This window comes from Pogona vitticeps, chromosome 2 (genome assembly GCF_051106095.1).
Source record: "Pogona vitticeps strain Pit_001003342236 chromosome 2, PviZW2.1, whole genome shotgun sequence".
Lineage (NCBI taxonomy): Eukaryota > Metazoa > Chordata > Lepidosauria > Squamata > Agamidae > Pogona > Pogona vitticeps.
Genome location: NC_135784.1, coordinates 172,624,621 through 172,650,306, shown reverse-complemented (window position 1 = coordinate 172,650,306; position 25,686 = coordinate 172,624,621). Strand labels below are relative to the sequence as shown.

General features: G+C 45.0%; 1 protein-coding gene across 11 annotated transcripts in view; it reads left to right on the top strand.

The window, feature by feature from the left end:
* Nucleotides 1-25,686, top strand: part of HDAC7 (histone deacetylase 7) — a 225,291-nt gene that overhangs the window by 134,942 nt on the left and 64,663 nt on the right. For 2 of the 11 annotated variants that reach the window (XM_072991251.2, XM_078386435.1), the window contains exon 1: nt 1,286-3,768. The exons of 8 other annotated variants lie outside the window; for them this stretch is intronic. In XM_072991251.2, coding sequence (XP_072847352.2) covers nt 3,375-3,768 — 394 coding nt within the window. In that variant the 5' untranslated portion in view covers nt 1,286-3,374. Of the gene's footprint in view, nt 1-1,285; nt 3,769-14,092; nt 14,204-25,686 lie in introns of those variants that run through there. One more of the 11 variants, XM_072991258.2, reaches the window with a different exon arrangement.

Sequence of the window (25,686 nt, the reverse complement as noted above, 5' to 3'; positions counted from 1 at the left end):
GGTAATTTTTGACACATTTCAGCCTGTCACGCCTGATACTGTCGCCAGGGTGCTTGATCGCTGTCGTGCCACCACCTCCTCCCTTGACCCCTGTCCGGCCTGGCTAATCAAAGCAGCCAGGCCTACAACAACGGAATGGGCCACTGCAATAATTAATGGGTCTTTCCTTGAGGGCAGATTTCCATCTGCTCTCAAGGAGACACTCATTAGGCCCATCAGGAAGAAACCAAGTTTGGCGGCGGATGAAATTGGCAATTATAGGCCTGTCGCCAATGTTTCTTTCCTAAGTAAGGTGGTGGAGAGGGTGGTGGCCGACCAGCTTCAGGCGCAACTGGACGAAACAGATGCCCTGGATCCGTTTCATTTGGGCTTCAGGCCGCGCCACGGCACAGAAACGGCATTGGTCGCCCTGTGTGATGACCTACTGAGAGAGGCCGACAGGGGCAACGTGTCCCTGCTGGTCCTCCTCGACATCTCAGCGGCCTTTGATACCATTGACCACGGTATCCTCCTGGGGAGGCTCTCCGAGTTGGGAATTGGGGGCCTTGCACTGGCCTGGCTCCGCTCCTTCTTGGAGGACCGTCCCCAGAGAGTGCAGCTTGGGGAGAGCGTCTCGGCCCCGTGGAATCTCAATTGCGGGGTTCCACAGGGGTCGATCATCTCCCCAATGCTGTTTAACATCTATATGAGGCCGCTGGGTGGGGTCATCAGGGGGTGTGGAGCTCGGTGTCATCAGTATGCTGATGATACTCAGCTCTACATCTCATTTCCATCTTCCACAGGAGATGCCGTTCTGTCCCTCCAGCGCTGCCTGGGGACCGTACTGCAATGGATGCAGGAGAACGGGCTGAGGCTGAACCCGGACAAGACGGAGGTACTAAGGGTGGGCGCCCCCACAGTCGGGAGCTTGGGAAACTCCCTCTCTTTTGGGGGGGTGACCCTTCCTGCTAAGGATGGGGTCCGCAGCTTGGGGATCCATCTGGACCCGGCACTCACTATGGAATCCCAGGTGGCGTCGGTGGTCCGAACCGCCTTCTACCATCTTAGGCGGGTAGCCCAGCTGGTAATCTCAAGATTAGACTACTGTAATGCGCTCTACGTGGGGCTGCCTTTGAGGCTGCTGCGGAAACTTCAAGTGGTGCAGAATGCGGCGGCCAGACTCCTCAGTGGGGTGAAAATATTCCAACACATTTCACCCACTCTGGCCGCATTGCATTGGCTGCCCATCAGATTCTGCATCGACTTCAAAGTGTTGATGCTTACGTACAAAGCCCTAAACGGTTTAGGGCCTCGATACTTGGCGGAACGCCTTCTACCACCAAGATCTACCCGTGTCACTCGCGCGAGCCAGGAGGTGAGGTTGAGGAGCCTAATGCCAAGGGAGGCCCGGAAAGAAAAGACAAGAAATCGGGCCTTCTCGGCGGTGGCTCCTTGCCTCTGGAACAACCTTCCCCCTGATATTCGCGTGGCCCCCTCGCTGGGTATTTTCAAAAAGTAATTTAAAACATTGATGTTTCGGCAGGCCTTCCCTCCTAGTTAATTCCTGATCTCCTCCTCTTTTCTTTCCTAATGTTTTAACCCAATTGTCGAAAGTTTTCCTTTATGTAATTCTGTTGTTTTTACTGTGGTATCCCTTGTTGTAAGCCACCTAGAGTGGTCTATCGACTAGATAGGCGGGATATAAATAAAATAAATAATAAATAAATAAATAAATAAATTCTGTAGGCTTCCACTTTGAATCATTGGCAGGGTGGGGTGGAGGTGGGGAGAATGAAGGTGGTCTTAGGCTGGAGTACGACAGAGCATGAAAAAATTAGATTTGGACTAAAACTTCCAGAATCTTCCACCAGCATGGCCACATTGTGGGATTCTGGAAGTAAGAGAGCTCTGATTTCTCAGAATGATTTCCTTCCATTTGTGCAGAGGATCTGAACTACAGACAAAGCTGAATGAATGGCAACCCTTTCAGAATTTATATTAAGGTGTACAATACTATGGCCTTTTGAGAGGACCATTTACATCTTTGGAAAGTTCTAGCTCTTGTAGTATTCCCTGTTTCTGAATTCTTTCTAAGGGTGAAATGGACTCATTTCCTTTTTCTCAGGAATTCCAGCCTGGGTGAGATTTCTAGCAGCAGTTCTCTTTTCCCCAACACACACACTTCAGTCTCTGTAATTCACACGACATGTCTCTGATGTCTTTTTTGCCTTGGAGAAGCAAAGCACAACCATACTGTAAGAATTGAAGGGCTGGCTGATTATCAGGCAAGAAACAAACAACCCATTCAGTGCATCAGATGCTCAAAACAGCAGTTAGGCTAGTTTGTGTCTAATTTGCACAATCATGTAAACTTCACAGTTTTGCACAAAAATAGGCAATTTCATCACTGTAGTTAATATGAGAACTGTAAAAAGGAGCTTCAAGAACTTCTTCCCATCCTTCTAGGGAGGAGAATAATGATTTTGTTCCTTTAATTCCATAGGAAGGCATGGAAGATTGATGTCCCTAATCCTTTTCCTCACCCACCCCCACAAACCGCCAGTGTTCTTATCTCTTAATTTCCAGTGGCCAAATAGCTCAGTAAGATAAGTATCTGGAGCCAGAGGTTGGGAGTTCAGTTCCCCCAGTGTGCCTCCAGCGAGAAGAGCCAGTCTTTGTAGCCTTGAACAAACTGCACAGTCCCAGGCTGCCTCCAGAAGAAAGAAGTGAGTGGTAAACCACTTCTGAGTACTCTGGACCTAGAAAACCCTGAAAAGGGTCACCGTGAGTCAGAATTAACTTGACAGCACATCATCCTCATTCCCTCTGTTAGACTGCTGCAGCAAAAATGGTAAACAGTCTAGTGGCACCGTACTGTACAGTTGAACAGATTTATTCTAACATAATATTTTCCCCTGTTGCTCAGGGGATCCTGTAATAAATGTATTAATTTTTAATGTGTGACAGGAAATTTTCTTAAAGATATGTATTTAAATCAGGTGTGAGCAACTTGTGGCCCTTCAGATACTGTCTTGGAAGCTTGATTACTGCCACTGCTACCGGTGCTGACTTGGGCTGATGGAAGATTAGTTGAGCAGCAAGGGGAGGACTTGCACTTTGGTCCCCTCTGCTTTAATTCAAGGCTAGCCAGGAAGATATCAAGCTTCCAGGACTGATTTTCTTCAAGGGTCGTGAAGATCCATCACAGATTGCAAAATAGCATTTTGATGGGGGCGGGTGGGTTGTGTGTCTGCAGAGCCTGTAACTTGCTGCATCCCATAACCTTCTGCACCTGGTAAGCTGTGCAACTGGAATGATCCGCATGTTTGGCTACAAATGCCCATTGGAGTTACTGCAGGTAAGGGATTTTGTGAACCTATTTAAAGAGAGCAGCTATGTTTTCTTTCTTTGTTTTGTGGTGGATGAGCAAGTTGAAGCCAGATCCCTTTGCTGATCTACTGCAGGCCATTCCAGTGATCCTGGAGGTTACAAACTTACCTCCTGCCCTCATTCATCTTAAAGAGATTTTGAAAATGTTTGTCTTTGTTTATTTGGATAAGTTTTATTGCTCGCCCATAGTGTTTATCTACAGGGCTGATTCTTACATTCTAGATAGAACAGCCAAGGCGCACACTGAGCCTTGTGTGGTTTTTATTTTTTCCTATTCTTTTCCTTTTCCTTCTTCTTTTCCTTTTCACGAGGCTGCATTGACGTTTGCAAAACTGCTGCCGTCACTGGCTCTGTCCCGGAATGGCATCTCCCCAAGGGGGCCTCCTGCCAAGGACTCTGGTAAGGAAACCTCCCAGAGCTTCAAAAGAGGAAATAGTAGAAGCAAGGGGGATGGGGTGGGACAGAGGATGGGGGGAAATGAATGTTGCCAAGCCATTTTCTGATCTCTCTTGAGATCCGTATTCATTAACAAATCTGCGCAGTTTGTCTGAACATTTCAAGGAAGTTGTCTATAAATACTCAGGAGATTACAGGGCCTCCACCACTTGCTTTTCTTATTATACAAGACTGGTTTCTCCCCCCCCTTTCAGTTCCTGGGAACCTTGGACTTCCTTGGTGAGGTCAATCTAAACATTAAATAACATATTACAATGGTCTTAGGCATCTTTTTTTTCTTATGTTTTCATATAAAGCTGCATAAAAGACTAATCGTGATGAGATTATATACAGTGGACCCTTGACTTACAGACTTTTTGAATTACAGACTTCTCTGGCCGCAAAATTTAGGTTTGACTTGCAGCCTGAGAATTGACTTACAGACCAGAAATAAACCAAAATGGAACAAAAACGGCCTGTTACGGGATTAATCGGTTTTCAATGCACTGTAGGTCAATGGAGACTTGACTTACAGACTTTTTGACTTGAGAACCGCCTTCCAATACGGATTAAGTTCTCAAGTCAAGACCCCACTGTAACTGTTTCTACTCTAGTTAATCTCTCTCTCACACACGGACACAGACACACACGCGCGCACACACACACACACACACACACACACACACAGACATACACACACACACGGACACACACAAATACAAATGCAGCTCACCATGAAATACAGTGGGGTATCTACTTAAGAACTTAATCCGTATTGGAAGGTGGTTCTCAAGTTGAAAAGTTCTTATGTTGAATCTGCATTTCCCATAGGAATGCACTGAAAACCATTTAATCCGTATCTGCTCTTTTCCGTCCATAGAAACTACAGTGGAACCTCTACTTAAGAACTTAATCCGTTTTGGAATGGTGTTCTTAAGTTGAAACATTCTTAAGTTGAAGCAAGATTTCCCATAGGAATGGACTGAAAACCAATTAATCCGTTCTGGCTGTTTTTTTGTTATGTAGAGGTGCGTTCGTACATTGAAGCATTAGTTCCCATAGGAACTAATGCAAAGCTGGTTAATACGTACTCTACCACTAGGGGAGAATTTTTTTTTAACCTAAGATGACCTAAGGTTAAAAAAAGAGCAGGAAAAGTTTTTTTTCCTGTTCTTATCTTGGATTTCTGTTCTCAAGTAGAAGCAAAATTTAGCAAATGGAGCTGTTCTTAAGTTGGATTGTTCTTAAGTAGAGACGTTCTTAAGTAGAGACCCCACTGTACTGACACTGCGTCCTACTGCTGTTGCTATCCAAGACTGTGGGACAGAATAAGATTCTGTTTCATTTTATACACTCCTCCTCCAGACATATCTAACCAGAGTTGGGATTTATGCTGTATTAGACTATCCCTACCATTTGACAGAAGGAGGCAATGACCTCAGGCAGCAGATGCTGGTGGCATCAGCAGGCTCCCCCTATATTAGCTTGTGGCTCTTAGATATGGTGGAAGGCAGTGATGTGATTTTACTGCTGAAGTGAGCTACAATTGTCAGCACAAATCAAATTTTGCTCAGAAATTTCTGCATTACCTATGCACATGGAATGAGGTGGATGGATGCCATTTTGTTCTTTATCCCAGGCATAAAATGGTCCTGAGCCGGCCCCGGTAACTCCTGCTTTTGGGAATCCAAATAGGCGCAAATAGTGGGACTGAAAATATGACTTCCTGTCACAGAAGAATAAAGGGAGTCCAGCACTAAAAATACCAGAGCTGAGGGAGTGTTAGGCTTGTTTATGTTGGCCAGAGTGGAGCCTTTGGATGGAAATGTAGGTTTGAATACATGCAGTTTTGCTTACATTTTTATTAATATGTTATTATACATTCTAGAATAGCCCACCTTTAGGTGCTAGGGATCAAAAGACTGGGATCTTAAATCAGAACCAATTCATATCTGCTTGCATTTTAAAATTTACGTTTATTTTCTGGGACAGCTCATCCCATCTCTAACATCTTTTACGTAGAATTCAATGTTTTTATATGCATTGACTGAGATTTCTTCTCAGCATTACTGCTTTTAATCCTCATTTGGCCCACAGTGGTTGTACTTGGCTTTCATAAACACTTTCTTTCATGGGCTACTGTTTAAACCCATGGGAAGTACTGACTTTTTAACATGTATGCTGAACACAGAAACAACTACCTGTGAAGTCTTGTTTGCTACTGTTCCTTTTCTTTTCTTTTTAAAAAGTGCCATCAGTGTTAGAGTTACAATTGGGCCTATGGTCTTCCTGGCCCAGTTTGTGGGATGCTGGTCCCATCCCTGTACTACCTCTCAGTTGCACTCTTGTGGAAAGAGTTATTGTGCTGCCTCAAAATGGAGTAGGTGAGAAGGAAGTGGCCAATTGAAGGCATGAGGAGAGAGATGTGTTTCCATTTGCAGGATTACATCTGAACCTCCTAATACCGACAACATAAACATTAGTGGCTTGGGCATCAAAGCAAAAAGGGGTCCTTGCTTGACCTCAGGTTCGGGATATACCTAGCCAGCTCGCACCTGCCTCCCTCTTTACCAAAGACAGAGGGAAAACTTTGCGCACATGTTATTGTACTCACATGTGAATGCTTGTCTCTTTGCTTGTCTGTGTGAGACATCAAACACCTCTGTTTGTGAGCACATTTCTGTGTACACATACACGAAAACCCACTCTTTCCACTGGCTCCACCCGCCACTGGTTGTGGTGCCTTCTGCCCCACCAGCTGTAATTAGCTTCAGTCTCCAGTCAATTGAAATCCTTGTGTTCAAGAAAGCAAAACATCAAACATTTTTCTCCTCGCCCTCAGTTGTGGCGACATTTTCTTTGCCCATCTCCACATCAGTCGAGGCAGTCACTTTTTAGGCAAATTGGGCAGAACTAACAAGAGCTGCTGCCGGTCCCATGGCATGGACTTGGGAAAATTAGAGACAACTGATGCGAGCTTTGCATCTTTTGGAGACCACCAACCTGTCCCTCCATGCTTGATGTTTGGGCATGCTCCACACAAAGCCAGAACACAAAGAACCTCCATTCTCATGCTCATGCTCACAAGGGAGATAAGAAACTTCGGGATGGTGGTGGTGGTGGTTATTGAACACTCACCAGGCTGTCTCAGTGGGAAGATGAACTATTTAGCAAGTATTCTCCACATCTCTACCTAAAACTCTTAAAGCTCCAACTAAGTGATTGAGCTTCTCCGCCTCAACCTGGGAACTCCCTGAGGCTTGACTCCCTAATTATCTGGGACTCTTTGGAGGCTGCCAAGTTCTGGCGATGTTTGACTTTTTTTTCTTGCTTTATATGAATTCTCCTGAGTTTTAGACACTGGTTTCCTCTGGCTCAGCCTGGAAGTTAATGCGGATAGAAGTGAAAGCTGGACAGTGACGAAAACTGACCGGGTGTGGGGGGGCGTGGGAGGCAAATCATTCAAAATGTGGTGCTGGAGAAGATCTTGGACTGCCAGGAAGACAAATAGTAGGTGGGTGCTAGATTAAATCAAGCCTGAATTCTTACTAGAAGCACAAGTGACGGAATGGAGGCTTTCGCAATTTAGGCATTTCATGAGAGGACAAGACTCTGTGGAAAAGAGACTAATGCTGGGAAAAATTAAAGGCAGTAGGAGAAGATGAGGACTTTATATGAGATGGGTTGATTCAATAAAGGAATCCCAAGACTTGAGTTTGCACTAGATAAACAGGACTAATGATAGGATATTTTAGACTGCTGACGATATCTGTTGGTACAACAACAGTGCTTAGAGATGACAGAAGTTGAACTGGACACCTTCTGCATGCAAAGCCTCTGAAGCATCCAGAGCTGGCCCAAGATGCTTAGCAGCCTGAGGCAAAGAATACACGCACACACAAACATAGACACATATATATGCACAAACACTCCACACACAAACACACACAAATTGGGTTGGTAGTTGTAAGATCGGAGGTGAGAGTAAAGTCCCTCTCATGGGAGTGCCGTCCCTCCCGCCTACTGCCAATAAAGAAATACAGACCCCGCCAATTCCCCCTCCCGGGAAGATAAAACCATCTGGATCAGACCAGGGGAAGATGGAGGAGAATTTGAAAGAGTTAATGGTCAAAGAGACCGGGACTGTTTTGGCAGGAACTGAGCGAAAGCCACGGGTAGAAGTAGAGGCTGGTCTGGCAGATATAAAGAGAGCAGAAGGGGAGTTACCGCCAGGCTAGGAATGGGTATGGTTAGAAGATCCATGGACTGGCAAGGTGGAGAAGCTACGGATCCCCAAAGAGGAGGCTGATGCCCAGAGGAGGAGAGAAAACACCCAAAAACCAACCTACTGGGGCAAGAGATAAATCAAAGTGGAGAAGAAGATTAAGAGAGGAGGAGAAAGTTGAGAGGGAAAGGAGAGAAAGAATAGAATGGAAGGTGTGGGAGTTGTAGACGAGGGGGTGTTCAGGGAACCCTGGCAGAAGGGCTCCCCTTCCAGAGAACCAGTCTGGTTGGGTGACCGGGACGAAGACACCATCCCCTTACTGGAAGGGGAGACTGGACAGTTGCTAGACCCAAATTTAGCCCTGGACTGGCCAGGACCCTGGAACGTTTCGGCGGGGGGAACCCCTTCAAGGTTGACGAGTGGAAGCCTCAGTCTGACCTGTTGTCAGAGGGGGCAAAAGGTTGGAACATGTTTGCTGACACTGATTTCCTGTTAAACAATGCAATAAATGTTACACCAGTTTCCAAACCTTGCAAGTCTAATTATTTATTTGAAGCAAAACTGGAGCCTGAACTCGAACCCTCACAATAGTTGAATTTCATTTAAGCATTGGTGGTGAGATAGCCAAATAGGTTAGAAGGAAGCCCTGTTGAACACACAACTTTGGCATCCACCTGGCAGGAATGGCCCAGCAGGGAGACTGCAGCAACCCTCCTCAAAATATCAGCCACCAGAGTCACCCACTGCCTAATGATAAAGATGGCCCTGTCTTTGCTACTGAGCTAGAACAGCATAAAGTGGACCTCTGTGCTTTGCACATATACTTTGATAACGTCACTCACTGCCCAGTTGTGGGGTGCCAGCTTCTTTGGAACAGGCAGGAGAGGAACTGATCTTTCTTCTTTTGCGACATGCATGCTAGAGCTGTAGCTGATTGGAGGTAGGGCTGGTTCAAGTGGTTTGCTGTCCTAAGTGACCTTTTTTTTGTTTCCCCTGATCCTGAAACTCTTTGATGCATTTCCTCCTTAAAGACTCAGATTTGATTTGGTTTTTAAATGCCTTCTTTGTCTAAAGATTCCTGAAGTAGTTTATACAACTCAACATGAAATCCATTAAAATGTAAGATGCCACCCATTCATCATCAAAAGCAAACCATTTTAAACAGCAGATAAAACCAGTTCTGGAACAGTAGGTTAAAAGTCAAGTGTAATGTTGTGGCAGGAAGAAGGAAACTCAGGATACCCAAGGCAGGCTACAACAAAGGAACAGAATGTTTTCAGAGATCATTTAAGGGTGTGTCCCAGATCTCCAAGGAGAGGGTATTTTTCAGTCTCTGAGCCACCACTCAAAAGTCCCTGTAAGAAGTGAAGTACCTGCACAACTGATCTCATAATTAGTCCTGGATGTCAACCCTAACTGCAGGAAGGCTCATGGATACTCTCTCTCTCTCTGTGTGTGTGTGTGTGTGTGAGAGAGAGAGAGAGAGAACGAACCAGGTTGGGAGACACAACCTCTCAAGATCTTTGGGACAATAGGTTATGGGAGATGTTATTTTGTTGCCTTCGTCTTACACTTCTTTCCCTCTGTGTGTGTGTGTGGGGGGGAGAGACTATGGCCCCCAAGGACTGTGTTGGCTATGGGGAGTCTGAGAGTAATCATCCCGAAAATAACTTCATGCCCCCAACTGCCCCCTCTCCCTGTACAAGTGGATGCAACAAGGATAGATTGGCAGTATCTGTGGAAAATGGAGGGGCACAGTTGCTGCCACATCTCTTAACCTTGAGGTCACTAGAAGATTATTTGGGGGGGGGGGACAATTGCATTGAGGTTTGAAGGGGATTCAGATTAGCTCCCATGCCCTTCAATTTTGCATAGCCTTAGTGTCTAATCTTTTCAGAAGAGAGGACGGGTGGTTTCTCCCTATTCACTAGAACAGTCTTGACTCAGCAAGTATTTTAGGCTACAGCTCCCAGCATCCCAGACTTTTGTCTATGCTGGTTAAAACTGGTGGGTGCTATAGACAAAACCATCTGAAAGGTCCCATGTTGGAAAGGGCCACACTAATGCATTCATAGTCCTACGTATATTTACAGTACTCAGATGTAAGTCTTGCTAAATCCAGTAACTGAGTTTGGGAAAGCAGTTCTATTGTGATGAAAGCGTTCGTATGCTGGGGAATGCCACATAAACTTCATTTTCAGCAAATTATTTCTTTGTTTACAATTTAATTTATGTAAAGGCAGGGAAAGAGGTACTGTAACTGTTACAGAAGTTTGTTATGATGTGCTACTCATTACAAGGCTGCAGGACTCTTGATCATTCTTGATACAAAAGCTAATGTGGCCACCCTTCTAGAATGAGCCTCTGTTCACTTAACACTCTGATCACCGCTCATTTCTGATTTTCCAGATCATTTAGTAAATATAAAAAAAAATGTCCTGGAACTTTGCCACTGTCCTTTGCCAAGATAAAAAAAACTGTCTCTTTATTCAAAGATTCTCCACCCCCTGGGCCTCTCATCACCTAGCCAGATTTCGAACAGGGGTTACAATTTTCCTGTTTCCCACATGACAAGGAAAATCTTTTTTTTTCTTTTTTTTTTAAAAGGCCTTTTGAAAAGAAAAAAACTTAAAAGCCTCAGTCCACAAACAGTAGTGTGTGTCTGGAGTAAACTAGAGCAATTGGGTTCCAGAGTACTTTGTTTATGTGTTGCGAATTCAGCAAAGTAGAAGAGTGTGGGTGTATTTTAATTCATTGTTTGGATGATATTTTGAGGGGGAGGAGAGAAAAAACATTCTCACAGATCGACATATCAATGTGAGATTGATATGTACTGCTTCCAGCCTCTGGAACTCCCTCCCACAGGAGTTCAGGCTGGCCCCATCTTTGCTGTCTTTCCACAAGCAGGCAAAGACCTTTTACTTCGGGCAAGCTTTCCCCGAGTAAATGGCTGCCTGAATGAGAATTCTTAAATGAATTGTTGTATCTTTCTGCTTTGAATGTGTTTTGGTGTTGCTTATGTTTCCTTCGTATAGTATTTGTTTAATCCTTTTAAATATTTGTATACTCACTGTTTTTAGCTTTAAATATTGCCTTTTAATGATGCAAGCCACCTTGGGTCCTTTTAAAGGAGAGAGGCAGGGTAAAGATATTATTAAAACAAATAAGTAAAATTGCCTCTGGAAAAGATGCAGGAGTTGTCTGTGGTTGTCAGAGATGTAGCAACAGGAGAGCTGGAGTGATTCTGTTCCACAACCTACTCTTAGACTTCCCGATTACAGTTCTACCAACAAAACGTCACTGTCTCAGCTTTTTTTTTAATGAGGAAGTTTTTCTGATGTGGCAATGAGGTGCAGAATAGGGCTGATTGCCAGGGATATTCAGACAGGGACCTGTTGCCAAGCGGTAGACCCACGCTGGTAGGTCAAGGGTGTGTTTTTCCTGCAGGGATTTAAATCGGGATTGTTCATCAGGAAGTATCCTGGCAATTGGCAAGCTCTCATTCTGCGCAGGTGCCTTCCTCAAGCAGCAGGCTGTTGAAATGGTCTCATTTATTAGATCAAAATTGTCTGCTTAGGAACTTCCTCAGTATTCAAACATAATTCCAGAGTGTGCATTTTGGACAACATGGAGGCTTGTATACTGCTGGGATGGCTAGTCATGTTGCCTTGATCTGTAACTTTTTACTAATTGTTCTTTGGAAACTGCAAATATCTGAATGTTTCACTTAAGGGCTTTGACCAGTGGTGATAATGCAGCATTGGTTCCATATCAGGACTTTTGATTAGTCAGACTTCATTTGATGCGGCATTAGATAGGTAGGTACTTAGTTTGGGCTTTGAATCGCAGAATTCTCCATTTTGGAAATTCTGCCTCCCAAGCCCATACCCACTGACATCTAAATGGTGCTCATTTGGAGAAAGGCTGGGCTGGAAGGCTTCACGGCTAAGGATAGGCTGAGCACTGGTGGAAAAGGACGTTGCCCCAGTGCTTGTTGGGAGTTCTGGGACAGGGGGTCTTACACCTCCGATGCCATTCCTCTCTGACGCCCAGTGAGATGCTGTGAGCCACACCTGTTATAATTCAAAGTAGACTCAAACAAGCAATTAAGACACGTTGGCTTTATAGAAGACCTGCTCATTGAGAACAAAATAGCCAGATTGAGTTTGCTGATACAGACCAATGAAGGTGTCTGTGATTTTTAGTTAACTAGCCATCCAGAATGCATTGCTAACAAAATCACAGGCTGCACCAACCCTTCAGGATTGTGTGCTCACTTCCTCCACTGCAGCAGAGTTGCCAGTTCAATGAGTGCAATTTAGGCTTCAGATGTATAGATGGAACAGATGTACATTCAAGAGTGACAGTGCCTTTCTTATACAGTGGTGCCCCGCATAGCGACGTTAATCCGTTCCAGGATTAACGTCGCTATACGAAAACATCGCTAAACGGAAAGAAAACCCCCATAGGAACGAATTAAACCCTGTTTAATTCGTTCCTATGGGGCAAAAACTCACCATTCAGCGAGGATCCTCCATAGGGGCAGCCATTTTCCCTGCCTCGGTAAGCGAGGAATCTGTCCAGAAAACAGGGGGCGCCATTTTGGAACTGCCGATCAGCTGGCATTCCCCCCCCCCCAGGAAAAGGAGGAAGAGGAGGAGGTGAAGCGGGAGACGGGGAGTCAGGTGCCCGGCCCTTTCCCTTCCCCTGCCGCCGCCGCGGGGTGCCGGCTTGAAGAAGAGGAGGAGGTGAAGGGGAGGCGAAGCCAGGCGCCCGGTTGTGCCGGGGCTTGTTCCTTCCCGGGGCCGTGCAGGGGGAAGAGGGAAGCCTCTTCCCCCTGCACGGCCCCGGGAAGGAACAAGCCACAAGCCGGCTGGGTGCCGGCTTGAAGAAGAGGAGGAGGTGAAGGGGAGGCGGAGCCAGGTGCCCGGCCCGGGGCTCTTTCTCTTCCCTCTTCCCCCTGCACGGCCCGGGAGGAGCAAGCCGGCCGAAGCGCCACTCGACGCCGGCCTTCGGATGAGCGGCCGCCGCCGCCTCCTCAGAAGAAGAGGGCTCCCCCGCGGTCTTTCTTAAGCTCCCACCTGCATTTTCCCCCAGCTGACTGGCGGGAGCTTGAGAAAGATGGTGGGAGAGCCCTCCCCGGCGGTCCTTCCGATGCCCCCACCGGTCAGCTGGGGGAATATGGGACCCATGGGGAAAAATCGCAAAGTGATTTTTCCCCATAGGCAACATCGCAATGCGATCACTTTTGCGATCGCAAAATCCGCATCGGTATGCGGATTTGTCGTTAAACGGGGCGCTCGTTAAGCGAGGCACCACTGTATTCCATTAAAGTCTCTGTACCTTAACACAGTTTTTCTTCGATACATGTCCCATGATCCCTTAGTCTTATTATCTGTTCACCTGATCATGACTTTCACCACCACGAGGACATGTATAAATATAGAGGACATGTACAATGGTACCTCGCTAGACGATGACCCTGCTAAATGACGAATCTGCATAACGATGACTTTTTGCAGTCGCTATAGAGATTCGCAAAACAGTCATTCCAATGGGCGATTTTCAGTTGACGATGATTTGGTCTGTGCTCCGCAGACTGTTTATTCGCAAGACGATAATTTCTACAGCTGATTGGCGGCTTCGCAAAATGGCTCCCCTATGTTTTCGGGACCCATGCTTCGCAGGACAGCCATTTTTACAGTTGATCGGCGCTTCACAAAATGGTTGCCCTATGGGTGATTTTCACAAAACGACGAGGTATTTTCCCCACTGGAACGCATTAAACGGGTTTCAATGCATTCCAATGGGAAAATGGTTTTCGCATGATTTCGCTAAACAGCAATTTCTATGGAACGGATTATCATTGTCATGTGGGGCACCACTGTATTTGCACTGCTTGTCTTTGAAGAAGTGTATTTTGATCACCAAAAGTTCATAGTCACGTAAATCTGTTAGTCTTTAATGTGCCATGCTAAATTCTCTCTCTCTCTCTCTCTCTCTCTCTCTCTCTCTCTCTCTCTCTTAACTTTTCCTCTTTAATTTGGCCCACATGCAGCGACAGACTTGAGGTGGCTGTGTCTTTGGAAACAGCAAAGGAAGGCATTCTTGGAGATTGCCCCCTTGCTTGGGAATTCATTGGCAAAGCTTGAGACTTCATGAGTCTGCGGCAATGTAAATACTGGTTGTTTGGTAAACTTGTACATGTGCAGGGGGGGCGGGGGAAAGAGTGCACTTGGAAAAGTTACTTTTTGGGCCACATCTTCCAGAATCCAACTTCTTTTCTGATTCTAGCAGTCTTGGGCTTGAAGTAACTTTTCCAAACGGGGTGTGTGTATATGTGCGCGAGCATGTGCATGTGTTTTGGTTTGTGGTTACAGACTATCGGGATGTTATTTTGGTGGTTGATTGTTGGTTTTAGTTGTGTTTTGACTACTCATTAAATTAAAGGTTGGCCTGTGCCCTAAGTCTCCAGCATCAGGGTGGGCTTGAAGGCCTAAATAAATAAAAACTAAACATCCATATATCAAAAGGGAAGATTGTCTTTCTGGCTTGGTATTTCTGATTCTCTGGGACTGACATGGCAACAGCTGTTTTTGCAAATTGTTCCCAAACATAACCCCTTCCCGGAGGAGAAACTCATTTTACTCTTTTGGGTGGAAATGCTTGTAGGTGGTATACAATTATCTCTCTCTGCCCCAAAGAGACTGTGTTAATGACTAGGATGTTGTTATTGTTGATGATGATGACCTCTACAAGGACAATGACGGCCTTATCCTGAGAAAGGACATCTAAATAGAAGGGATAGGCTTTGGTTTAACATCTGAGAACAAGCCTTCAGAGAGGGAGAAGGGAAGTAATGCTGTGTGAGCTCATAAAGCATTTATAGGGAGCAAAATCAATCTTCCTTCCTTCTTTCTTTCTTTCCTTCCTTCCTTCCTTGCAATGAGCTCAAGGAACTGTACATGGTTTTCTACCTCCTCTTATCTCCCAACAAGACTGACAAGGGTGGAGTACAGAGAAAGCTAGAAAGTGCACAACAGACCTAAGATCAACCAAGACGTTTGACAGTTGTGTGAAGATTTGAACCCCAGGCTCCTAAGTGCTAGTCCAACATTCTACCACGTTGTTGCTGTTGCTGTTGCTGTTGCTGTTGTTTAGTCATTTAGTCGTGTCCGACTCTTCCACTGCCTCCTGGAGTTTAGTCAAATTCATGTTGGTAGCTTTGATGACACTGTCCAACCATCTCATGGTTCTACTCTTGCCTTCTACTCTTGCCTTCGCACTTTCCTAACACCAGGGTCCCCCCAAAAATGGCCAGTTAATGGAAGGACAGCCTGCAGCATCAATTTCATAAGTGGCACAGACTGTAGGCATTTATAATCTGCAGGGGAATCTTTGTTCAGGAAGACCTCTGTTTTGTCATACTGCCCAATTGCTGCTTTGTTGCCTCCTCCCTGACTCATTAAACTTGGTTAAACCATGCAAAAAGACAGCAAGAGTGGCTACATTTATATCATAGCAACTATTTTTGTAAAATATTTCTGGCAACGTGTCTCCATGATGGCAGTTAATACATAAGGCAAACATAGACTTTATTGCTATCAAGCCGGGTGGATAAAAATAAAAATAAATGATTATTTAAAATCAAATTGATTTAAGCCATGATTTAAATAGAAATTGACTTATTAAATTTAAATCATCAAAATATCTGATTTTTTTAAAAAAAATAAAATTGTGATTTAAATCAATTTGATTTAAATCAAATCCACTATGGTACAGTATAGTGGCAGTTATATGGTTCATAAAAGATTAGAGAGTGGTGTGATGATAAAAAACATGTCTTTTTATGGCCCTTGATTAGCAATGTGTCTGTCACTGCTGCAGGATTGCAGCTCCCATCATGCCTCCCTTTTGGCTAAGGTGATGAGTCAGAAGTCCAGGAGCACACAATCCCCAATCTCAGATGCTTGGGGTAGCCTCAACTAACATTTTGGGAATATGACACATCAAGAAAAACGACTGACTACCATTGGCTGTCATTCCCTATTGGAGTTGCAGGGGATTGGTGGCAGAGAACCTGAGTAATGTGTAAGATTCCACAGTTTCATGGGTATAACTGGGAATGAGAGACAGATGCAAGTAGCAACTATTTTCTACCTGCTTGACCATCTTGATTTTGGATTATCAAGAGCGAAGAGCAATTTCTACTTCCCCAGTCACCAAGACTTTAAGCATCCATCTCTAGCTTCTCACCTGCCTCAGACGGGTGGAAGATTCTTCATTGGAGCTTTTTAAACAGATGAGATGGACATTTGTCAGATATGCTCCAAGAGTGGATTTTCTACCTTGGCAAAGTGTCATAGTAGATTATCCTTGTTGGTATCTTCTGTGATTCTGTGGAAAAGAGAGAGAGAGGAGAGTCCATGGTGGAATCATTGGGCTTGAACAGTTCAACAAATCTCCGGCTACAGCTTCCACTGCAGCTGTTGAAAGATGATCTATGGTTATTTTACAAACAACATAATGCTCTGTTTCTGGTTTTGTTTGATTTTTCAAGCTGGCTGCAAATCCTATTTTATGGATCCTTTGCTACTGCCCTGTTCATGTGATTATCCATCCATCCATCCATCCATTTTAAAATAAGTATTCTGTCACATGGCACAACAGTATTCTCAGGGCAGGTAAAGACAGTCTCTCTCTCTCTCTCTCTCTCTCTCTCTCTCTCTCTCTCTCTTAAAAAAAATTATGCATAAAAACCACATTAAAACAAAGTTATGGTTTTAATTTATTTAATCTTGAAACATTAGGAACAAGTTCAAAGCAACATAACACAGTGGGAAACAGCAGAAACTTTAATACCTTACTTGGCCCAACATCATCATCCCAGGGCTTACCTTATTGTTAAACAATTGAGTGTTGGAAACAGAGATGTGCACAGTGAAAACTTTAGGCTTTTTGTATGTGTGTTTTGGAGAGGGCTCTTTCAGGTGATGTCTCTTTCTTTCTTTCTTTTTTCCCCCTTGCACCAGTGCCTTTCGTTTAACACGGAAGGGGCCAGCTCTTTGGGGTTATTTCATTTCATTTCCTCCAATTCATGCTTTCTGTTACTAGCAGCTCAAAAGCCATAATATTCCATTTGAATAAAGCAAGGCAAGGCAGGCAGCAGATAATCCATATATATTTACTCCAAAAATGGGCAACAGTACATGAGAAAAAAGAATCATCATCAGACCTATGTATGCACTCATGTAGCCCAGTGGCACATTGCCTTTTGTACAGCCACAGTGTCTACACACATACATACGTCCCATATACAACCACAAAAGCAAGCAAAACAGCCACCTAAACCCACCAAACAATTCACCTTTAATAGAATAAGTAGCCAGTGCATTAAGTAACCTTTTAAAAAAAAACAGTCAAACAGGGAAAGCAGCAACCTCCCTACCCTACAAAAGCAACAAATAGCCAAATTTAAAAAATAACAACAGCTCCCTCTTCTAAAAACCAAAAATAGCAAGCAAGTACGTAAAGGCAAAAAGTACAATAAAATACCCTCCCCAAATCAAAATGAGAGATTTCTCATTCAGGTTGATTTCTGTTTTGCCTACCACTTGATGTCTTTTCTTCTGTTCCATGTGTCCAGTAGATGGGCCAGGCAGCTTCAAAAATAAATAATCTGAGAAAAGAAAGGACCAAGAAAAGGGTGTGGGGGCATTCCCTAAAGAAATTGGGTTGGGAGAGTATTAATGCCAATCCAGGTGCAGCGGCAGAGATAAATTGTCTGGCAGCAGCAGCAAAATTAATCCAAAGAAATGTGGAAATTAATCCCCCCAAAGATCTGGGGGAAGTAGGGAGAGAGACAAAAGAATTTAACATGGACTTACAGAGACAGAGAAGATGAAGGGGGTACCGCAAGTCAGTAGCTTGGTGGCATACAGATCCATCCACAAGTAAGGACTGGAGCAAAGAGCATTCCAACCAATTCAGGCCCTTCTAACAGCTTCAAAATTCCCACTCCTGCTCCCACCCCCCATGATCTTATTTGGTGCTGACAGCAGCCTTGCCATGCTGTAGGCTGGAAAAAAAAACTCCCTTGAAATGTTGTGCCTGGTCTTTCAAAGGACTGCCTTGCCCAGCACAGGACCACCCCAGCACCTAGATCAGGCTGACGTCCCACCATTGATAACTCTGTATTTTCTAGGCTGAGCTTCTTAGAGAGACCTGTTGAGAGTTTTCATATGGTTATCCTGGGAGGAAAATCATTAGAGCGTGATGACACCAGCATGCAGACAACTATTCCTCCAAGATCTCTGGGTGATCTGGAAATTAAGTCAAGGGCCTGAACTGGACTTCTTTCTTATTAGGTTGAAACGTTTCGCTGCTCATCCAAGTAGCTTCTTCTCTGGGTGATGCTCTCAATTGCTCCATTATCAGAGGTGAAAGGGAAAGGTTTAATGTTGTAGATTCCCCTAGGCCAAGTCCCATGTGACATGGTAACAGTAATCCAACAACCACCTTTGGGGTCTTCCCCTCCGGTCACACTTATGGTTGTGTTGATTTGCTGTTTGGTTGCAATTAGTGATTGGTTGTCTACTCAGGTGATTTTTTCAGCTATTAATTTGCCAGTCTCCTGGCAGCATTCTCAAAGCGCCCACAGTGTTTCAGCTAGGAAGTTAAAGACAATAGTGAGGGGTGGAGGAAGAAGCTGTTATTTGGCAAATGAAATTGAAAAGTCAGAAGGAGGAGTTGTTGCAGTATGATGCTTTAGCCAGACAGCCCAGAAGGATATGGTGATTGTAGGTGTGAATGGAGGGATAGAATAATCAATCTATCAGATCAACTTTTCCTTGTCTGTCTCCCAGCGTAAGTCCTCCACCAGGGTTAACTGAGTTTCAGTACCAGAACTGGGCATGAAGCCAGATTGATTAGGATCTAGACAATCTCTTTGACTCAGACTTGTCTGGAACTGTATTGCCACCACGCACTTGCCCTACCCAGAACTATTACATTATTGACTGCCTGGGAATTATTCAGATTCAGTGGGGGCCCCAATGATTGCTTTTTAAAAGAGCTCACAAGATGAAGGAACCAGTACCAGCAAAGGACACTGACTTCGTCTTACATTAACCCAGCCAGTCTGTGCCAACTAGCCTGGCCAACCCAAAGCTGCTCTGCCGCTCATAGCTGCGAAGAAGAGAGAATCCCAGGAGGAGTGGCTTGTCTTGCAGACAGAATCTCTGTTTTCTACACAGCTGCTGTGTTGCGTAAGGATCTCTTCTGCATCTGACCATCTTGTGTGAAAATCAGCCAGGACAGGAAAGGATGAAGCTCTCAGATGCTTGCCAGGGTCTTCTCAAGGGTCCTTTGGATATCTTGAGTCAGACATGGAAATATTTCAGCAGAGGCTGCTCTCAGGGATGCTCTGGACCAGTGGTTCCCAACCTTGGGTCCCCAGATATGCTTGGACTACAACTCCCAGAAACCCTGGCCAACATAAGCAGTGAGTGAAGACTTCTAGTAGTTTTAGTCCAAGAATATCTGAGAACACATTGGGAAACCAATGTTCTAGACCCATCCTGTAAAATTCTCTAGAACACGATTGGGGATTTTGTGACCCATTCAGCTGTTCTTGAACTACTACTGCTGTGGTCCTTCAGAAGTGGCTATGCTGGCCAAGGCTGATGGGAACTCTTGTCTAATAACATCAGGAGACCTACGTGTCCCCTTGCTCTGGTGTATATCTTGCATTGGGCAGACTGGATGCCTCCTAAAGATCCCTTCCCCCTCCAGGATTTGATGAGAGTATCTGAAATTCATCCAAGTAAATGCAAAATGGGTGAGTATGAATGCCTGCGGCCTTTGTCTTAAATTCTAAATTCTCTGCTATATGCATCCCTTTTATTTCACGCCCTAAACATAAATAGGATGAGCATGTGGTGCATACATATTGCCCTGCACTTACAGTCTTTAAAACCAGAGTAGGGAATGTTTGGGACTTCAGATGTTGTAAGACTACATCTCTCACCACTGGCTGTACTGGTTAGGCCTGATAGGGGTAGCAGTCCAGTTGTATCTGGAAGGCTGCCTACTTCCCATCTGTGCTTGAAAAGGTACATACCGTATATAAACTTGACAAAAGCAGCATATCAGCAGAGCACCCAGGTAGGTCTATTTGTGTCCTGATGCTTTGGTGCTTGGACAGTTTTACCAGCGGTGAATAAAACACCTGATCCTATCAGTTAGGCAGCTTATCACACCAAAGACAGCCTCACTAAATACGTACAGTATTAGGGTTTGCCATGCAGATGACAACAACTTCCCTTCTTGTAGTCCTGTGCAAGTCACTAGGGTGATCGGATAAAAAGGCACACCTGCTGACATTTCACTTTTGAGTAAATATAAATCTGTCAAAGATACAGAAGCCCTGACTTCTCTTTTGGATATCCCTTTCTGGCAGATTCATTGAACCTCTGTCCATAACTAGGTGCCTGAGTTTCTCTTGGCGGCTCACAGTCTGTCAAGACCTAATCTAGTCTGAGACTGTTAATTTATCTAGTGGCCTGGCCTGCCCCTGTGTATTTAAGCAGCATCTTGACATACAGAATACAGCAGGGCTGACCCAGGGTCAGCAGGGTGGGTAGAAAGTGATGAGCAGATACCTGCAAATCAGGGTGCTGTGAAGGTGCAGGAGCAAAGGCTGGCATCGAAGGTAACCACTTCCTGGAGCCATGCAATAATTTCTAGCTGGGCTGCTGCTTGTTGGCTTTTGAGTTTCTCCCATCCCACACACCTCCAGTCCTAGGCTCTGCCCACTTATTCTCCAAAAGCAGATCATCCTTTGCTTCCAGCCTCAGGATGTTGGCATTTTCTCCCTCTTAAACTGGAATGGTTGGAATAGGCTGTAATCATTGCTTTTTGGTGATAAGATTGCAATCAGTTGGGCCTCCTTGTCAGCCTTCTGATCGGCTGTAAGGCAGTTGAACCAGAGAGCTTGGCTGGCACCTTCCTGTTTATTCTTAAAGTACAACTCCTTTTGGTGTTGACCTTTTCTGATTAAATCATATTCAGTAAGATTCCCCCTTCTTCTTATGTTATTCCCTCTAAGTACAGATTGAGGCTGCCCTAATTTGGGCACATCATGAGAAGGCAGGATTCTCTGGAAAAGACAATAATGCTGGAAAAGGTTGAATAATAATAACTGTGTGCTCTCAATTCAATTCTGACTTACGGTGACCCTTTTGAGGTTTTCCAGATAGAGAATACTCAGAAGTATTTGCCCTTCCCTTCTTCTTGGGGTGCCCTGGGACTGTGCAGCTTGCCCAAGACCATACAGGCTGACTCTACTTGCAGGAGGCACAATGGGGAACCAAACTCCCAAATTCTGTTCTGCAGCTAGATACCTAAACCACTGAACTATCCAGCCAGCTGGAAAGGCAGAAGGCAGCAAGAGAAGAGGAAGACTAAATATGAGATGGATTGAGTCCCTAAAGGAAGCCACAAGCTTGCGTTTACAAGAGCTGAGCATAGGGCAGTTTAGAGATAATTCATTCATAGGCTTGCCGTAAGTACGAGGCAACTTGACAGCACATCACAAATGAGAAGTACAGTTGCAAACCCATCAGAAACAGACAGCAAAGTTTGTTCCTGCACCATTAAAAGGAAGTTGACACAGAGATAGATCTCAGTGAGGAAATCTTTCACAGTATGAAAGCAAGCATTCTGGCTTTTTGATCGAGCGGCTATTTGAGGCATAGGAGCAAGTGCCAGTTAAATAAAAGAAAGGAGGGAGAAGTTGGCAATATTATCTTTAAAAATAGGCACTGCTTTTAGATTAGCAAGAATGTGAGCCGGGAGGATTCAAGAAAAGGAATATGAAATGGAGAAACACAGAAAGAAAATTCCAGTCTTATAGCTTTGTTGAGAAGTGTTTAACTAATGTGTAAAACCATAAGGACCTCGTCTGGGTCCATTGCCTTTATTTTATGAACTGTACCACATTTTGAGTGAGCTAAGGAATGCACAAAACTCTCGACTGAGTGTTGTTGAACCTGAACTTTTCTTATCCATGCTTATAGCACTGCTTTTTAAGACACAGAAATTCTACTTGGAAGGTGGGCTTTTGGGATTGGGAACTTCACTCCAAACCATCCACGATATATGATGAAGATATCCAAGCAATATCTGAACTGAAAAACTGCGAAGTGAAAGGGTCTAAAGAGACGTATGACCCTTTCCCCCTTTTATATGGCCCTTCTTCAAGGATAGTGAGAAATCCTGGCAGATTTGATCCAATTGTTCCGGCCTCCCCCATAGTGGCACCCCAGGGATGGATAAAGGTGCCCTGGTGTCGCGGCTACACCCACAGTCAGGCGTTGATGGTTCCTTGGGATGTTGGCGCGGTTCTGGGACAGTGAAGGTATGGCCCTTCAGATCGTGTAGAATGGCAGCTTCCATCATCCTCCACCACTGGCTGCGCTGGGCAGGGCCAATGAGAGTTGCGGTTCAACAAGCCTTAGAGGATCAGATGTTCTTCACATCCAGCCAAGCCACTGTATTTCAGAACAGTTTGGAGCTGAGATCTTTGGAGGGGGGTGGAAGGGAGAAGACATTAGTTAGTTGCCCTGAAAGGAGAGGTGTGTAAGGGAATATCTGTTGTCTTGCAGCTGCCGTATCTCTCTGGTCCCACTCTTCCTTAACTACATCTTTCATGTAGATAGATATTGGGCAGCACAGAAATTGGGTGGCCATTCTAACCATTAAATAAAAGGCTAAGTGTCTGTGCCTAGCACCATATTTTACAAGGGGTTGGGTTATGCCTTTTGCATGCACTTCTGGTCAAAGTCATTTTCAGGCAGCTTTAAGTGGCTGGTCTTGATAGCTCAGGGAACACCAGAAGCAGCTCCTGTCATCAGGTTTTTGGGAGAGGTGAGGTGCTAGTCCTTGTCACCGGCAGACAACTCAGCTCAGCCAGTGTTCATGTTGGCCTGATGGGGTTGCTTTGGCTGCCCTGATTATCTGTGTGCTTGCAAAGCAGAGGGGGCCTTTGCTTTCACACGTTCTTAGGTTGAGGCTGGTGCATCTTTGGAACCGGCTGCCACACTCCTTCCCACCTGGAGTCAACTCCCAGCCCAACTAGTTCAGGGGATCCTCCCCTGCTTATGCAAATGTCTGTTAATTGGGGAGAGGTGCTCATTTGTGTTTGATCTTTGTTCTGCTTCCCTTGGCACCCGGTACTGTGTCCCCTCCCTTTGCTGATGTAATCAGCTGGAGCTCAAAGCATCCTGGCAGCGCGGGGGGGGGGGGGCGGGGAAGAGCGCTGTCTCCTTTCTCAAGGTGCTTGGCTCGTTGGACTTGGCTTCTAACGAGCTGTGCTGTTACTGAAGTCACCGCTGTGCAGCTTGAATGCTTGGGCCTCTTTCATGCGCTCAGATATTCCTCGCTTTCTCCAGCAAGTGAGTCGGAAGCAGCCACAGAAGGCCCATCTTGCTTGTGGTGGACTCCACTGGTTGGGGAAGAGCAGACAAAACAGCTGACAGTTCGTTCATTCTGAGTTTTCTCGGTCTCTTTGTTTGCATTGTCATTATTTTAGAGCAATTAATAACATTATCCATAACATTACTTACTGGAAGAAAGCCGACAAGGAGTCTTATGGCACCTAAAAGAGTAACTGGTATTATTCCAGCTAAGCTTTTATGCACTATAGTCCACTTCTTCAGGAGCATTGGGCTATAGTCCATAAATAACAACAACAGCAATTATCTCATCAAATCAATTTCAATTTAGGGTTATCCTTTCCAGGGTTTTGTTTGACTTTGTGTTGGTACTGAGTACAAATACAACTGCCTTTGTATATGGCAAAGCTAGACTAGATGGACTTCAGACCCTCATCCAAGGAGGTGGTGCTTGAGTAGCACCCTTCATAATGAGGGAAGGAGGTGAGGTATTAAAGGCCGACACTTTTTAATTGGACCCCTCCTTGACCCTTTTTTGCCTTTCTTGCTTGTTACCTAGACACTGTGCAGGGAATTTCTCTTGCTTTTTCTTATACTCCTAAGGTCTAGAAACTGACTTCTGGTATATTTTAAAGTGAGCTTCTTGGATATCAAATGTCATGATTTGTGCGCAAAGAACGCACATAAAGGTAGCAGAGGAATGCACTCTCGGCTCTTTTTACCACTCACCACATGGCCCAATGTCCCCTGCCGAGAAGAGAGGGGCAGAGAAGGAAAAATGACTTCCAGGGACTCTTAAGTGCTTCCAGATTATGGGTACAAGTCTGCCAGGCCCTGGCCCAGCAGCTGCACTTGGGAGAATCTGCAGCGAGAGGAGAACGCTTCATTAAACTGCCCACACCAGTGAGCATCCAGCTCAGCAGAAGAGAATCCCTCAGGTGAAGAAAGCGGCAGTCTTTGTAACACTTGCCTGAGAAAGATCAAGAGATGAAGGAGGGACATGCTTGCATCCCTGAGCTTTGGGGCCAGCTGTGGCTTTTAAGCTTTGCCGTGGGATGAGACTCATGCGATCAGCAGACAAGAACAGTTCTCTCGGTCTCGGCTAGTTTAGGCTAACAGGTAGTGAGCGGGCTTTGAATGCTTATTATACAGAAAAAGCTCCTTGCACAAAGAAAAGTAGCATTACAGTGGTGCCTCGCTTAACGAGGATAATCCGTTTCAGTGAAATTGCTGTACAGTGAAATCCTCGTGAAGTGAAATAAAAAATCCCATTGGAACGCATTGAAAACCCGTTCAATGCGTTCCAATGGGCTGAAAACTCACCGTCCAGCGAAGATCCTCCATAGGGGCAGCCATTTTCGGTGCCCGTATAGCAAGGAATCCATCCAAAAACACAGCGGGGAGCCATTTTACACAGTGGGCGGCCATTTTGAAGCTGCCGATCAGCTGTTTTAAAATTGTCATAATGTGAAGAATCGGTTCCTGGAGCAGGGAACCGATCGTCGCAAAGCGGATTTTTGCATTAAAACATTGTTTTGCAATCGCAAAAGCGATCACAAAACAGTCATCGTATGGTGGTTTCGTCGTTTAACGAAGCAATCATTAAGCGAGGCACCACTGTATGTTGCTAAATCCTTTCCCCGATCACTTTTAGTAATAACAATTTGTATGCCCTCGTACAGTGACTCTTCCCAGGTTTTTCTTGAAGTGAGGTATCCAGAAGTATTCAACATTGCCTTTTTCTTGGGAGTGCCCTGGGACTGTGCAGTTTGCCCAAGCCTAGCCAGGGTGGCTCATCCCTGGGACACGCAGTGGGGAATCGAACTCCCAGCCCCGGGCTCTGCAGCCAGCTGATCCAAACCACAACAAAAGAGTAAGACCCACTACACTTAGCAGAACATATTTTCCAATGAACATACATAGAACTGGGCTGTACATATTGGAAAGGCCTTAACAGTTTATTGTGCTGATACAATAAACTGTGACAAGGTTAAGTGTGGACTGCGGGCAGCCCTCAGGGCTGATATGCAGTTTCCTTGCACCCCATGCGCTGTTTAGAGGAACTTAAGGCCAATCTCTTGTTAATTTGCATTCATATGCAGGATTCCTAGATACTGTATGTGTTTTGTGTTAATTACTTTGTGAACTGTATGGGTCTTTTATCTCTCTCCCCACTGCTGAACCTCTTGGTCACACAGACTA